Genomic DNA, 16,423 nt, shown 5'->3' with positions numbered 1-16,423 from the left:
TTAAAAGACAGACTTTGGAGACATGGGTGGGAGGTGAGAGGAAATATCTATAGCATGGTGCTAAAATTCAAATAGGAAGTGAGGAAAGGCAGGCAAAAATACAGGCCAGCATTTCAGGAAGTCTGGCCATGAAAAAATAAAAGTTATTAGAGCATTGTTCTAGAGCTGAGCTTCTCAACCTTTGACGTGCATACAAATCACCTGGGGATCTCGTTAAAAATGCAGATTCTGACTCAGTATGTATGGGTGGGGCCTGGGATTCTGCATTTCTAACCAGCTCCCAGGTGATGCTAATGCTATAGGTCTGTGAACCACATTTTGGGTAGCAAGGATCTAGAGGGGAAAACAAGAAAGAAGGAAAGGTTTTGTTTTTGCCGTTCTAGTTTAAGATGATTTTGTTTATCTTAATGGGAAAGAACCGAACATGTTTATAGCCTATACTATCATAATCCAATGAAGAGAAAAGGTTGAAAATTCTGGATATCTGACAGCATAATACGCTAGAGGAGGTATCTGAAGGGATGGGATCCAGAACGTTTTTAGAGAGATTAACCTTGAACTCCAGAAAGAAAAAAAGACCTTTTCCTCTAGGACGGGAGAAAAGTTGGTGATGGTGATACAGCCAGCAATAGGTGTGCAGAAAAGGGTGTGGGACTCTGAGGGCTTCATATCTGGTAGCCTAAATTTGTCTGTGAGGTGAAAAAGGAAATTCACCTTGGGAGACAGGAGGCAATTATGAGGAGAAAAAGAGGAGGATCCAAAGACTTAGAGGTTCCAAATGAATGCAAAAACAATCTGAGAATATCGACGGGGTAAGAGACCAAAATAGGAGACTGTAGTCAGACACTGGCATCTCGGAATTTTAGATTTCGAAGGCGAAATTCCAGTTATTGATATACTCCAGTGTGGCCACTGGAAAGGGATGAAGAAGAAAAATGGGAAAGAAAGTTTCTTTTTCTTACGGCAAAATTACGGTGCAAAAAGAAAGCACATAATAATATCTTTTCATTTAATATACATCTAAAAGTAAAAACACATGAGCATTTCTGCCTTTTTCTCTTTAGAAGCAAAAGGCATTGTAACCAGACTTAGACCAACCCTACCACTAAGCCCAAAGACAGAACCTGCTCTTTAAATGGTACTGTTACAGGAAAGAGGTACAACTACCCCAGGTTTTCAGTTATTTCATAGGACTGATAATGTGACTTATTCCTTTTTGGTTTAGAGAAAATAAAGAAGATATCTGACGTATCACATATCCCATTTCAGTATGAAATGTATTCCACTTGAGTTTTATAATACTAGTGAGTTATTGGAAAGATTTTAAATGTCTATTAATCTCTATGTTTTAGAAATTGGAGTGAAGTTTTTGAAATAAGATTCATTTTTATCATACATACACTAATGAAAGAAATTTTACAATCTAATAAAGGCCTGGCTAGTATATTTTAGATAAATTTGATTTTGATAGCAATGCTCTCTCGAAATTTTCCAGTCTAATGTTTGGGTGATCACACTAAGATGCTTTACAGTTTACATTTCTTAGTAATGAAATGTGTGTCCCTTGTTAAGATAAACTCATAGCCTTGTATGCTTATAGAGACACTTCTTATTATAGTGGCCAGTTATTTACTATGTTTAGCAATGAAGGATCTAACATTATTCCCTTAAGTCATTACTAGTATTAGTATAAAATTTAAAAATACATAGGATAACAAGAGATATCAAAGGCTGATTTGCCTATCAAACAAAAAGAGAATAAAATATAAACCTAAGTTTTTAGTCACTAAAATTACTTAATTTAAAATTCACTTTATGGTTTATAAAATGCATGGTTTATACGAATACCTGAAGTAATCATACAGCAACTGGTTCTAAAGCACACAGATCATTCTTTTTTTTTTTTTAAAGATTTCATTTATTTATTTTTTCCCTCCCAAAGCCCCAGTAGATAGTTGTAGGTCATAGCTGCACATCCTTCTAGTTGCTGTATGTGGGACGCGGCCTCAGCATGGCCAGAGAAGCGGTACGTCGGTGCGCGCCAGGGATCCGAACCCGGGCCGCCAGCAGTGAAATGCGCGCACTTAACTGCTAAGCCACGGGGCCGGCCCCACAGATTATTCTTAAACCTGAAAACTCACATCTTTGAATTACTGACAAAAATATAATTATTTGCCATCAGAGAAAAATAAAAATAGACAACCTTAAATTCATTATATCCTTTGGCTAAACTAAAGCATGCAGAAAAGTGAGATTGGGAGGCATCGTTCTCCTATAAATTGTTAACAATGATAGCTATACCTTACAGTTTTTAAGACTGTTAAAAAATATTGTTTTAGGAATGGACTACCATTAAGCTAATACAGTAAAAACATGATTGAGAAAATTCACAACAACATGATTATGTACATTTTAAACACATTCTTGTTCAGCAAGGACTAAGCAGATGTGCTGGCAAGCTGTTTACCAGGCATGATGAATTTCTCACCTCTTCCCACTGCATGCACAACCGATGGGCCGTACCCTCGTATCTGGAATCCAAGTCCCTCAGCTGAATCTGGGATTTTCACTGTCCTAAAATCGATCAGAAAATAAGGTAAGATGATTTTAAAATGCCGCAGTTGGGGGGCTGGCCCAGTGGCGTAGTGGTTAAGTTCGTGTGCTTTGCTTCGGCAGCCCGGGGTTCACAGGTTCAGATCCTGGGCATGGACCTATGCACTGCTTATCAAGCCATGCTGTGGCGGCATCCCACGTATAAAGTAGAGGAAGATGGGCACAGATGTTAGCCCAGGGCCAATCTTCCTCAGCAAAAAGTGGAGGGTTGGCAACAGATGTTAGCTCAGGGCTAATCTTCCTCAAACACACATAAAAAAATGCCACAATTGGTTTAAACAATAGTTGCCCACACCTTTATTCATTCTTTTAATAAATACATATGGAAGGTCTACTACCGTGTGAAACACGCTGGGCTAGACACCTTTGCAGGAGACAAACAGTGCACGTCCTCACAAAGGCGCACAGCAGGCACGCAATGCAGAGTCCCTCAGTTGAACACAATCATTGTGTAGTGTATCCTGAATAAGGAACAGGCTCTGGGGTCAGACAAACCCAGCTGTGAGTCCTCATTTAGTCACTTCATAGGTGGATAACTTAGATGAACTCCTTAGCTTCTCTAAGCCTGAGATTCCCCAGAAATATGATGACATTAAAACTTACTTAGCAGGGTGTTAGTGGAGATTAAAAAAGAGACCTTTGGTAAACTGCTCTGCATCGTGCTATGAACTATGGAGGTACTTAATAAAATGGAAGCTTCTCTCCTTACTGTACGGTTGTTACAAAGGAGACATCAGTACATGGTGAAATCTCTTCATTAAAACTAATATTGAAAAACACAGAGTTAACCCATTTCTACCTGTTGGGAACTTCAGCAAAGAACAACAACAAAAAGCTAGTTATAAAGAACAGATCTTTCAAACACTACATCAAAATAATTTAAGGATATGCTTAATTTTAGTATTTATTCAGTGAAATTCTAAGAGAATAATACATCAAAAGGTAAACTTGAATAAGAAAAGAAATATTTTCAATGAGTCCACATGGAAAAGATGAATCGATGGAGAACTTGAGTAAATTGTCATGGCAAAACAGTGAGGGAAGTCCAATTTGGCACTAACAAATGAGCTCCTCCACAGAAGGAAGCCAGAAATCAGATAGCAACAATGAACGGCAGAGAACACGATACAAGATGGAACATCATAACAATAAAAATGAGTATAATAAATTGCAGTGGAGAGCAAAGACAAATGAATACAATGCAATAAATTCTGATGGATAGCCCTTGATACCCAAGAAACAAAAGTGTTTCCAAAAGATAATGAATTAATCATGAAATAAATGTTGGCAGCACTTCAAGGGCACGTTAGACAGAGTCTGAAGTTAGGTACAGCAGCATTTATTCAAAGTTTATGAAATAGCTGTTGAAGCAGCTCGAGCAACACTGTGCCTAGAACACTTGAGAAGCTATATATTGCATTTAGGCCGGAAGGCAGAGGCTGGCACTGAAATCTAAAATATAACCTAGGTGAGCATTCTGGCATTCTGTGATAGAAATGCAAATTGGCTGTTCTAGGGAAACCTGAAATCATTATTATAAATTAGATTATACATTATGAAGTGATCTGCATATTGGCGGGACAGAGGTCACAGAACTAATCTATCCTTTATCCTTAATTGAACACTTTTTGGTGTATAAGGTTGTATCTGCTTCCTTTAAATAGCACTTTGTTACTAGTGTCTGTCAAAGATACACTGGAAGGGAAAAGGGAATAAATACATTTTATGAGCATGAAACAAAAAATAGAGGGAGCTCATGCTTCTATATATTATGAATGAGAGTTCACTTTTGCTGAAATAACTTGCAGCTTTCAGACCACGGTGAATTATTGTTGCTTTCAGATTGTGAGGAATTCATAGTGGCCTCTCAACTCTTTCTGAGCAAGGTCTTCTATCCTTCTAATATTTCTATGGAAGATTGACCCTACTCTAATCTTCAAAAGATTATTATATTTTTCTCAAAACTTGTACAAAACCCCATGAGATGCATTTTGGTCATAATATTGTGACTCTCTTCAAAAAGTGATTTTTGGAAAACAGGTTTGCCTGTTGGGACCACTGTACCATCTATTAAAGGAAGAATCAAATTTATACAAGAAGAATGCTCTATTTCCTATAGAAAATAAGTGCACTAAATTATCTGCTACAAAGCCTTTTGAAAAATTCCTTGATGGTATCAAGTGTAAAATATAGCTAGATTCAAAACAAAAATTCTGTTGTATTTACCTCTCATATTTTTGCCTTTTTCCCCCTAAACAGGGTACTAAATAAATTATAAGTAGCTATTGTAAGAAAATATAAGAAAGTGATTTATAGGAATCATACATTAGAATAAGCAAATAAGGAAAGGTTATAGATTTCAAACAAATTAAAAATAAAAAGGAAAAAGATGAGTACTCCATCCTCAAAACAGTTTTGAAATAAAATGTAAAACATGCTCTTGATGTGATAAAGAAGCAATGAAAAAAACGAAATGAGAGAACAGATAAGCATCATAGATACCATCACTGGAGCACAGACTATGTGCTGAACACGTCACTACGTTCTTTATAAACCTAGATTTATTTCATGCTTTTAGCAGCTCCGTGACATAGGCACTCATTTTTTTTATGGATAAGGATACTGAAGCAACACAACTGGCAAGCAAGTGGTGGAAGAGAGGCTTGAACCTGGACCAGAAATATCAAGTTCCAGATACTGTACAAAAAACACTGAGGGAGGAGTCAGAAGATCCAGGTTCCAACCCTACTCATCAAGCAACTAATTCTAGGACTGAAGATTTGCCCCTATGTATTGAGTTTTGAAGTTGATGACTTCAGAGTCCTCTATCTGCTGAAATATCTATGATCAGTGAACCAGTATTGGCAGGGTTCAATCAGGGGCAAGAGGCCGTGCGGAAGGCCTTTATGTTTACTAATGACTGCTTTGGAATACTACTCTCTTATTTCTTCCTAGTCTGTCCTATTCCCTTTTAAATGTTCTCAAAGTGTCCAGAGGTAGGCAACTAGGTTAGCACTCTCCTAGATAGGGTTGCATAAAGGGGGAGTAATGGATTATAATTAGGTTTAGAGAGAAGACATTGTTATGGTCATTTGCTGCCCTCTAGCCCAAAGTCTTCCTAAATTAGTAACTGTAATGAGTCACACTCATTCCTTCAGACCCCTTGGTAAGCTGTTGGTAGAAGCTAAAGCGCCTACTTTCATGACAACACTGCAGAATCTAGCCCATCACACTGCACTTCAACTCCTAAGATAAATAGTGCACCCAGGTATTGCTGAATACACATTTTAGGGTAGAGAAGAATACTATACTATATATACTTGGAATATTTTCCTAAGTAGTTAAATCCTTTTGTTTTTGAAGTGGCAACCTTCATTTATCGTAAAATTAATAAAGTTGCTTATCACTATTGATAAATAATATAATTAAATTTTAAACAATAATTTTGATATAATCATACTATATTGAGACATTATGCTAAGCACTTTATATGCATTATCTTGATTAATTAATTGGTTAAACAAATCATGGAAACCTGATAAGGGAACACTAGACCACGAACGATTTGCAGAAGAAAAGCCAATGTCTTCCAACTGTATCCACAATATCTTGTTATTAAGCATGATCCCATTTTATAAATATATCATTGTGTATATGTATCAATACTTAGAAAAATCAACACCAAATTTCAAAAAAAAAAAGCTATTTATGGATAATATGAAATGAAATTTCCTATGATAAATCTGAGTATTTTTCTAATAATAGGTAGATAGATAGACCTATTTTTTTAAAAGAATGGAAATACTGCTAAGTACATACAAGCATGGAAGAGGTTTTCACCAGTCTTGAGTCCATCTCCCATGAGCATTTAATTATAAATGGTGTCTAATCAACTCATAGCCCCTGAAATAGAGCTAAACATGGAGGAATATAGTTCTTTATTATCAAGTGTTCTACCAGATTTCTTCACTCATAGTCAAAGTCAACCCAACTCAGGCCAGGAAAATTTGGGCAGCAAAAGGAAAGTATTATTTCTGCTGAAACTACTTGATTTGAAGTAAGTACTTTATCATCATGAGCAATGTAGTTTTTCCCATCATCTGAAGGCCAGTATTAGTGATGCTGGTGAGGTTTAAATGTTCCAAGCGATGAGATACTTAATTCTAGACACTTACTTAGTTAACTTTTCTATTTTATTCGCCTATGTATAATCTTTTAAAAATCCCACGTAAATCATACAACTTACTCCCTTGGCTTTGTGCTCACGAGAACTCTTAGAGGTTTTCTGCTATTTAAGCATGATTTCAGGAAGCAATCCACTTCATTGAAAGGTCTCATAAAAACTAGGTCACCATTAATAGCAAAAATCTTTTTCCCAACTTCCATGCCAGCCATCTAAGAGAGAAATAGCAAAAAAAAAATCAAATTATATTTTAATATGGAATCTATTTTTTCATAAAACTAGAATCTGAAAAGATCTAGAATGTACAGATTTCAACATTTTAACACATCTGCAATGTCCTTATACAACTTCACAAACAGAACTGTTGGCGAGATAACCTAATTATCATCCTCTCTGACCTAGTTTTAAATTTGATCACACATCTTTACTGAAATTATCCCCCCTCCCTCCATGACTTAACAGTGTGCTACCCCTGTGACCCTTTTTCTGTTGTATTTTATAATTCTTTTTCTTATTTCATCCTTTTAACTACAGTCAAAACCCAGATTAATTTTTTTGGCTGTGTTTTTCATCTATATTGAATTAACGCAGAGAGTTTCAACCTCTATGTATAGACATTGATGACAACCAAATATGCTTCATTAGCCTGCCATAGCATAAGTATGTCTCCAAGGCAGGAGAAAGGAATGACCTGGAGTCCAAGCAAGAGAGCTCCAACAAGCACAGATTGCAAGATGCTGAAAAGACAACAAGGAAGACATTATCTCTCCAGGCCAACCAGGCTGCTCTTCCTAACCAACCCTACTGCCTATAAACTAAATGCTCTTTTGGTTACAAGCTAAATGATGAAAATCTGGGGGAGGGCATTTTATCAGTGGCATAGTCAGATGAAGCTCTGCTCTAAAAACACCCACTGAAAATGTCTGGGAGAAACATTTCCTTCACACAGAAAATTACTAAAAATAGTCCTTTGTTGGCCAGGCCCACTAACAGTACCAGTTCACCAGAGTTATTATGTTTGAAATTAACGTGCTGACATAAAGCTTTGTCTTGCATGAGTTTGTGTTTTGGTAAAAGACAGAGACCTTAGGCCTTAGCAGATAGAAGGATGGGTGACAATTTACTACTAACTTTAAATAGATTCAAAGTTAAAAGCCATGTTTCATTCATTCTCACATTCTTTATTGAAGATTCAAATACTGAGAAGTTTGCCTGAGGATTAAGATTCCACAAGCCAGGCAGCAAGGTGAGAATACTTCAGATCTGATATACTTGGGATATAACACTGGAAAGCAGGTTCCACGAGGCCAGGAAATTTTGTCTATTTTGTTCATTGCTATATTCCCAGAGCCTAAAACACTGCCCAGCATATAATAGGTACTAAATAAGTATTTCTGAATAAGTGAATGAACGATCAGGACATTCCTTTGTTTAAAAGGCTGGTGAGGTGAGAGAACATCAATCAGCATTAACTCCATGAGAAAATAAGTCAATGCATCTGCTTTACTGATGGAAGTGGTATTTATATAAGACGGTCAAAACTGATAGGACAATAGAAGACATAGCCCTTGATTTAATGGAAGAACCATCTGACATACATAATACAGTCCCACTCTACGCAGTTTCCACAGGGTTCCGGCTAGAATCGGTGAACAGGGAAGTCCCAGGGACTTGGAATGAGACACGTGGCTTCATAGCTCTAGATCTCTACAATACCTTCCCCCAACTACCCTTGAGTACCCAGACATGGACTCCTCTGTCACAAATCCCAAGAGTATTTGGTAGAATCTCAGAATAAAATTTTTCAGAAACATTATTTCCAATAGAAATACTTAAAGGCTGACTTCAATTTGATTAGAACTTTTATAGTTGTATGTCACGGACCACAAATTTAAATAAAAGTGCAAATTTACATTACCTCAGCATTAGACCCCTTCTCTACCAACTTTATTATTGGAACTTTATTTTTGTCTTCTAACCCAAAACCATAGCTGCCTTCATTGGATTTAATCTGAAATGCAAAATATTAACATTATTAATAAGGCAACTATGAAAAAAGTTACAAATCCAACAGAATGAAATAATATGCATCACTGTTAAACATATTTATGTAATCTCCTGCTGATGCCTCATCAAGAAGAAAACTTATATGACATATTAATAAACTTACCAATAATGATTTAGCTATAACATTTTCCACAACTTTTAAATCATGTTTCATAAGTCGATGTTTCATATTTGATCCTTCCATTTCCTCATCCGCAAAGAAACGGAAAAGTAGGGGTTCATCTTTGAATTCACTTTTTTCAAGGACTACGGAAACACAGTGAGATTCAAATGTCAATTAATCCAAAAATCAAACTCATTTTCCATGCTGATAGACATTCAATAAATTAATATCTGTCCATGACCTCAGTTTTATACTCCTAGAACAAGTTACCTTCACAAATATCCCTACGATATTTTTCTATTTCTTTCTATAATTTCAAAGTGATGTTTTTTTAAATAACTGTTACCTAAAGGATTTTGAATTTTTACGATAGGTAGTATTTTTTCACTGTTAACTTTTTTGTATTTAACCAAGTCTGTTACTTTCCAAATGAAAATCTAAATTTAAATAAAAGGTGTATACTGAATCAAAAAAGGTATGCAATCCACACCACAGAAACCCACACTGTTCTGAATTTGTAGTACACATTTTAAGTATGTTTCTAATATCCTACACAATTATGGGAAAATTTAAACGGGTTAAGTGTTGCCCTTATGCGTGTGAGAAATTCCCACTGTGGTCACTTTTGTTCCAACACTTTGAACCAGAAATACGTCTCCTGGGTGAAATGTGATTTAGTTTCCACCAATTCCTAGTTCTTTTCTGTTTAAAAAAATTATTCTCAAATAATCCTATTACCGCAAAAGTCAGTTTTCTTCCTTTTATCTGAACATTAATATTTTCCCCCAAAGTCCCTAAGATTCCTGGCATGCCCTAAGATATAAGGTTTAAGTTTTGTTAGCCTCTTCTAAAATAACTCTAAATACTGATAGCAAGAATTTATATTCAGTGAGATCCTGACAGTTGTCCAAATGTTTTAAAAGAGAAAGCTTCTCTATTTCTACTTATCCATCCTAAGTACCTTGAAGCGTACTTGTGGGGACAGGTTGATTCATCGAGCTAGGGAGATAAAGGGGAGACAGTGGTCCCATGGCACAGCGGAAAGTCAGGCTTTATGACAAGACAGACCTGAGTCTAAGTTCCATGTCTGGGACTGATTCTGGGTGTAAGATTGGGAAAGTTACTTCAACTCTTTGAACTTCAGTTTCCTCGTCTGTAAAATGGGGGCAATAAAATCTTCTTCATAACATTGCACAAAACTAACATTAGGTAATAAATGTAAATAATTTGGCATATCGTAAGCAATCAAAAAAGACAGCTATTTTATTTCATTATTTTTAGAGTTCCAAATAACGATTGTTGACCAGATGGATGTATGTATCAATCTCTGAATGGAAGACTGGCTGGCAACGTGAGTTAACAAATGAAACTACCAACCACAAATTAAAAAGTGACACAAGTCATAGCTGACAATAGAAATGAGACTATATTTGAGATTGAGCGAGGCCTTGCCTACATGACCTAAGCAGTTTCCCAAAACTCACACGGCGTTTTGGCTATTGCTGTTTTCCTCCACCAAACAGTCCATCTAAAAGGAGCGAGAGGGGATATTAATAAGGCCAAGCATGAGCCAAACTGGTTGTGCTTTACTGACAGAGACTTTTGTAGGGAAAACTTTGTTGTCACTCAATATTTTAAAACAAATATTTAGATACAACTACTGCTTGTTGATGCTTTAATTTAAAGAGAAAAGTAATTAAAAGTTTTGAAGGTTTTCAGCTTGATATTATAGTTTTACTTCCCTATCATTATGTCATTTCTTCCATTCAATAGTTCACTCTTCAAGGACCGATATTTCTCCATGACAATTCATACAGTGCTCTAGAGGTAGTGGAATGTGACGGACTCCCAAAGGAATATACGATAATCAAGGATGCTCTCAAAAGCGCTGTAACTTTTACTGTACTTTCTTCTTCTTAAAGAGGTAACACCTTCATAAAGTAATTGACAAATAGGTACAAGTGCTATCAAATATATGTTTATGAGAATATGTATACTAACAACTGAAAAGAGATTGTTCAGGTTTATGGAATTTATAAGATGGCGGTAAGAAGTGAGAGCAAACCAAGTCTCATTACTTTCGTGAATCTCAGGAGTATAAAGTCATCAAACAAGAAAGAAAATCAATCTTTAGTTAGTAGCCAAAAAGAAACAGACTTTTTCAGAGATTTACAATTTGTGCTCTGAGGCAATTTTGAACGCACTTTTTTAAAAAGAACAATAAATATTCAACCATGTATGTTCTCATTTAATCATTTTAATACATACAGCCATTCAAAAAAACCATGAGTCTCATCGAAAATAGTTTCAAAGAGGTACAGGAGCTATTTTTTTAAAACTTCTAGCTCAAGGCCTTGCTCTTCTGGAACCAGTAAAGCCTAGAAAAACAGGAGAGAAGTCACGGCAACTGGTAGATAATAGCAATTAGACGTAGGAATGGCACCAGCTGTGAAACTGAATGTAGATGTGGTGACCCGACACAGACACGTGGAAGACCCAGGCAATCTTGCTGGGTCGTCTCTAAACGACTTCACTGGAGCACTGAGATACCCCCAGTGTCCTAACACAAGCAAAACAGTGAAATACATTTGTAAGCTTCCAGAATAAAAGTCCCTACCGTGGTGCATAAATCCATTGTCACAGAGTCCGACGCCAAATATCATGGCCTCTTCTCTGGTGCGGCAATCCCCCTGTTAACCACAAAAGTACTATGCAAGTTAACAGGCAACCGAAGGCTCCCTTGCATCTTTACTACATTTGACATTCCCAGCATACCGACAAAGCCACTCATACGTTACAGCACACCTTGCTTTCATAAGCCCATGACACATCTAACGGTTATAAAATATCCGCTTGATTATCAAAACATCTCCTTTTGACATTAAACGAAAAACAAAGACTTAATATTTCTTAACAAAAACCATACTTTATTAAACATGACAATATATAAGTAACTAAAATTTATTGCTACCATAAATAATTCTTTTCTCTTATTTCTTCGATCTTGTAACCCAATTATGCATCAAGCAAATCTATAAATTGAAAACACACTAAACAAAGCTAAATAAAAATCATTATCCATGATCTCTGTTATCACTTCCTCTCCACCAAATGGTCTTGCTCCTTAAGGAGCCCTAAAGAAATCTACTCATCTAGGGTGACTCATAAGACCCTAAGAGTAAATTGTTTAGCTGAGCCAGCAAATGCAGGCTTCTCTTTCACTATCTTGCTGAAAAAATATTCAGATATATAACTGAACTCAAAAAGAAAGCCCAGTGCAACCTTTTGTTATGGTTTTTATCTAGAAAATACCTATTTTATTCATATACCTACAGATTCATATATATGAACATGTATACGTATATTTATATAAGTATGTGTGTGAATATAACCTTATAGTTGTGTGTTCTACAGTTTAAGAAGTACACTCTCACATATTATCTCATTTTTTCCTAGTCCTATCTGTTAGCACTTAGGTACTCTTCCAGATCTCTCCTTTTTTCTCTCTGGCTTCTATTCCATTTCTTTCTTTCTTTTTTTTTTTTGTGAGGAAGATCAGCCCTGAGCTAACATCCGTGCTAATCCTCCTCTTTTTGCTGAGGAAGACCGGCTCTGAGCTAACATCTATTGCCAATCCTCCCCCTGTTTTTATCCCTAAAGCCCCAGTAGATAGTTGTATGTCATAGCTGCACATCCTTCCAGTTGCTGTATGTGGGATGCGGCCTCAGCACGGCCGGAGAAGCGGTGCGTCGGTGCACGCCCGGGATCCGAACCCGGGCCACCAGCAGCGGAGCGCGCGCACTTAACCGCTAAGCCACGGGGCCGGCCCAATTCCATTTCTATGTCAACACCCTAATCTAGGGCCGGCCCCGTGGCTTAGTGGTTAAGTGAGTGCACTCCACTGCTGGCGACCCGGGTTCAGATCCCGGGCTCGCACCGACGCGCTGCTTCTCTGGCCATGCTGAGGCAGCATCCCACATACAGCAACTAGAAGGATGTGCAGCTACGACACGCAACTATCTACTGGGGCTTTGGGGGGAAAAAATAAATAAATAAAATCTTTCCAAAAAAAAAAAAACCAAAAAAAAAAAACAAAAAACACCCTAATCTAGTATGTCTTCATCTCACTTCTAAATTATCATAACTTTTTTCTGGACTTTCTCCAACATATGCTGCTACAGAATTAAACTTTTTTTACACAGGAATTTCATGTTCCAAAGCTTGAAACAAACTCTCTCTTTTTAGTCATAACATACCAAAATTTCCTGTTGGGCTTTTCAGGCCTTCCCTATCCTGGCTTCATTCTACCCTTCCAGCTTCACTTTCCATATACTCACACCTTTTGCTCTCGTCAAGCTGGCCCCCTACTGTTGCCTGAACCCTGTGCTTATTTTCAGCCTTGCTTCACTCATGTGATCATTCATACCTACAGCGCCCTTCTCTTTACCCTCCACTCACTTAAATTCCACCTATCTGTCTATCAAGGATCAAGACAAGTTCCACCTCATGCTGTGACAACTCCAACCCTCACTAATCCTCCAGTTAACTAACAGAGCACTTATAATCTGTTTCTTGGACGACGCATCTGTGCCCTTCACAAAATCTAGCTGTTAGTAACTTCTATGCATTCATTCAAAAGATTTTTTTCTTTTTGCCACATAGAGTGCCAAGTGCTAGAGACAATACAGTAAAAGACTTGACCACAAAACATTTCCCTGTCTTCAAGTAAACTGAATCCAGTGAAGGATATGGTCACTTAAAATATGATTTACAATAAGTACCATTATCCAACTGAGTCAATATCCCCAATGAGCATTATACTAGGTGCTGGTACAAAGGTTAAATACGTCCCTGCCCTAAGAAACAGGCAGTCTAGGGCAGTTTCAATATAATATGGTATTTGCTAAGGGAAATATAGCCAGGGAACTGAGACCACAGAAGACCCTGAGCCCAGTCTGGAGGACCCGGCAAAGCTTCCTGAGGAGATGATGCTGGAACGAAACTGGGGAGGATACGCAAAAATTAGCCCAATTGACCAACAGTCCCTTGAAGGCAGGAACCACGCCTGCTTCCTATTTTATCGTTTTTTTTTTTTTTATTTTAATCATCAAAGAACTTGCTTAAATGTTAAACTTACAATAACAGCTTGTTTTATGATCACTGACATTTGATTGATTATTCAGTTAATATCCCGGCCAGACTAATACTTTTTTATTGAACATAATGCTGTAAAAAGTATGATCTAAAATGTTTTGGGGCTCAGCCCGGTGGCGCAAGTGGTTAAGTGTGCGCGATCTGCTGCGGCGGCCCAGGGTTTGCCGGTTCGGATCCCCGATACGCACGGACACACTGCTTGGCAAGCCACGCTGTGGCGGCATCCCATATACAATGGAGGAAGATGGGCACGGATGTTAGCCCAGGGCCGGCCTTCCTCAGCAAAAAAAAAGAGGAGGATTGGCAGATGCTAGTGCAGGGCTGATCTTCCTCACCAAAAAAAAAAAAAAAAAAAAAAGTTTTGGTATCCGTATGCCTTTAAAAAATCCAACTTGTGCCACGTAGAACTGATGAGCATTAAAAAAGACACAACAGAAACTACTTTGGTTGTGAAGAAGGAAGGCATTTTTAATTATAAAATATGACTGATCCATAAACAAATCGCAAGTTATGTGAATTAAATGATGTTTTAGAAGTACATTAAGGCACTTACCACGTAAGGAATTAACGTCACGGAATAAGTTGTTGCATTATAAACCATTATACTAGAAGCAGCACAATAATGAGTGAAAAACGTATTTAGAAGAAAACAACACTCACTACGTTTTCCAAGACAATATCACACAACATATTGCAGAAGAAGAGAAAAACTGTCAGATTTAGAATATATTCCAAACAATATATAGACTACTATAGTGGAGCCAGTTCTTTATTCTGTCCTCTGAAGGTGTCCAAATCAATTCAGTGTCCTGCTCAATACTAGAAATTTAAGTTTTATTATCATTTGAGAGTTTTGTTGGAAAGAGATCCTTACTTTTTAAGAAATCTCTTGTTCATACTAGATTACAAATTTAACTTATCGTTCTCTTATCCTTCCATTACCTTGTCTTCCTCTTCAAAGACAGCCCATGTTGTCCTAATCTGAAGCTAAGCCATAAGAGTTAATTATGCCTGGTACTTACATTTGGATTAAGTTTTACACTATCAGAATCATAAAGCTTAAGTGATAGAGAAGAGATGATATGTACAGCTATTCCAATAAGTAGTAAACAATTGTGAATAGAAAATATAGAGACATTAAGAGACCTTGTCCAAGTTTGCATAACCACTTATCAGCAGAGCTGTCATCAGATGCCAGGTTACCTGAGTCCCAGTCCATTGCAACGTCTACTACATACAATTTCTACAGACATCGTCATAGAAGACCACTAAGAAAACCCGAAGAAAAAGATAATTGCAACTTGGCCCGGTTTTTGAGCAACTTATTCTATTCTTCTAATGCTCACATTTAGAAAGTAAAAATGCCAAAAAGAAAAAAAATTTAATAACTGACTTCCTGAGTCAAACTTTAAATATTTATTCAGCACCAGATTTGCCTCAAAGAAACATTCTTCAGTTTTCTCACATAAGCAACATATAGTACAAGTTCATGTGAATTCTCTAACATCATAATTTCTATGTGAAACTCCTACTCTGGTACCGAGTATAGCTCTGACACTAGTAAACCCACTGGATGTACGAATTAAGGTTTTATCTAAAGTTACTGGTTTAATCTAAAATCTTAACTTCTAAATAGAATAAATATAAGTGCTATAAAATACAAAAATAAGTGGTCTTGGATAGTCTAGAAATTAATACTAAATAAAAACCTCAAAATTTATGTGCACAAATGAATCAAATGTGAATTAAACATTAATATTTGAAACAAAAAATAAACATTTTTATTATTGAGTATCAAATGTTATTATCTACTTGTAACAAAGGAAGTAGGCCACTTTCTTTAATAACAAAAAAATAAAACTGCTTATGAAATTGACTCAACTATCTAAACATAATGACAGTATTTCAACCAAGTAATACCCCCTTCCCCAAAACAGTAAGTTCTGTCAAAGTGGATATCAATTTTCTTAGCCTTTTCTTTAACCAATGGGAAACATTTGATCATCTATTAGTTGACCTAGTAAAACATTTATATTTGAATATCTGTTATGATGGCTAGATGCCCTGATGTGCGAATAACATTTTCTCAGTACCGGCTGCCAGCTGCCGCATTCTGAAAAGCAGAGCACCAAGAGCGACAACAAATTTCGTACTTTCCTGTTTAAAATGTACGCAAATGGATATTAAAGCTTATACTATCAAAGTACAGTCATCATCTAATGTAACAGAGAAAAAGGCAAAGGGAGATTAGAATAACTTGCTAGGACCAATAAACAGATACTTTAAAACAAATTAGTGAACAA

General features: G+C 36.7%; 1 protein-coding gene across 1 annotated transcript in view; it reads right to left on the bottom strand.

The window, feature by feature from the left end:
• Positions 1 to 16,423, bottom strand: part of PREX2 (phosphatidylinositol-3,4,5-trisphosphate dependent Rac exchange factor 2) — a 277,450-nt gene that overhangs the window by 126,572 nt on the left and 134,455 nt on the right. The window contains exons 15-19 of the mRNA XM_058528828.1: positions 11,584 to 11,656; positions 8,967 to 9,109; positions 8,715 to 8,807; positions 6,860 to 7,008; positions 2,489 to 2,574 (exon numbers count right to left, since the gene is read on the bottom strand). Of these exons, the coding sequence (XP_058384811.1) occupies positions 2,489 to 2,574; positions 6,860 to 7,008; positions 8,715 to 8,807; positions 8,967 to 9,109; positions 11,584 to 11,656 (544 nt within the window). The remainder of the gene's footprint in view (positions 1 to 2,488; positions 2,575 to 6,859; positions 7,009 to 8,714; positions 8,808 to 8,966; positions 9,110 to 11,583; positions 11,657 to 16,423) is intronic.

Source organism: Diceros bicornis, chromosome 33 (assembly GCF_020826845.1).
Source record: "Diceros bicornis minor isolate mBicDic1 chromosome 33, mDicBic1.mat.cur, whole genome shotgun sequence".
Taxonomy (NCBI): Eukaryota; Metazoa; Chordata; class Mammalia; order Perissodactyla; family Rhinocerotidae; genus Diceros; species Diceros bicornis.
The sequence above is the reverse complement of the archived record's forward strand: the minus strand, read 5'-3'. Positions and strand labels throughout refer to the sequence as shown.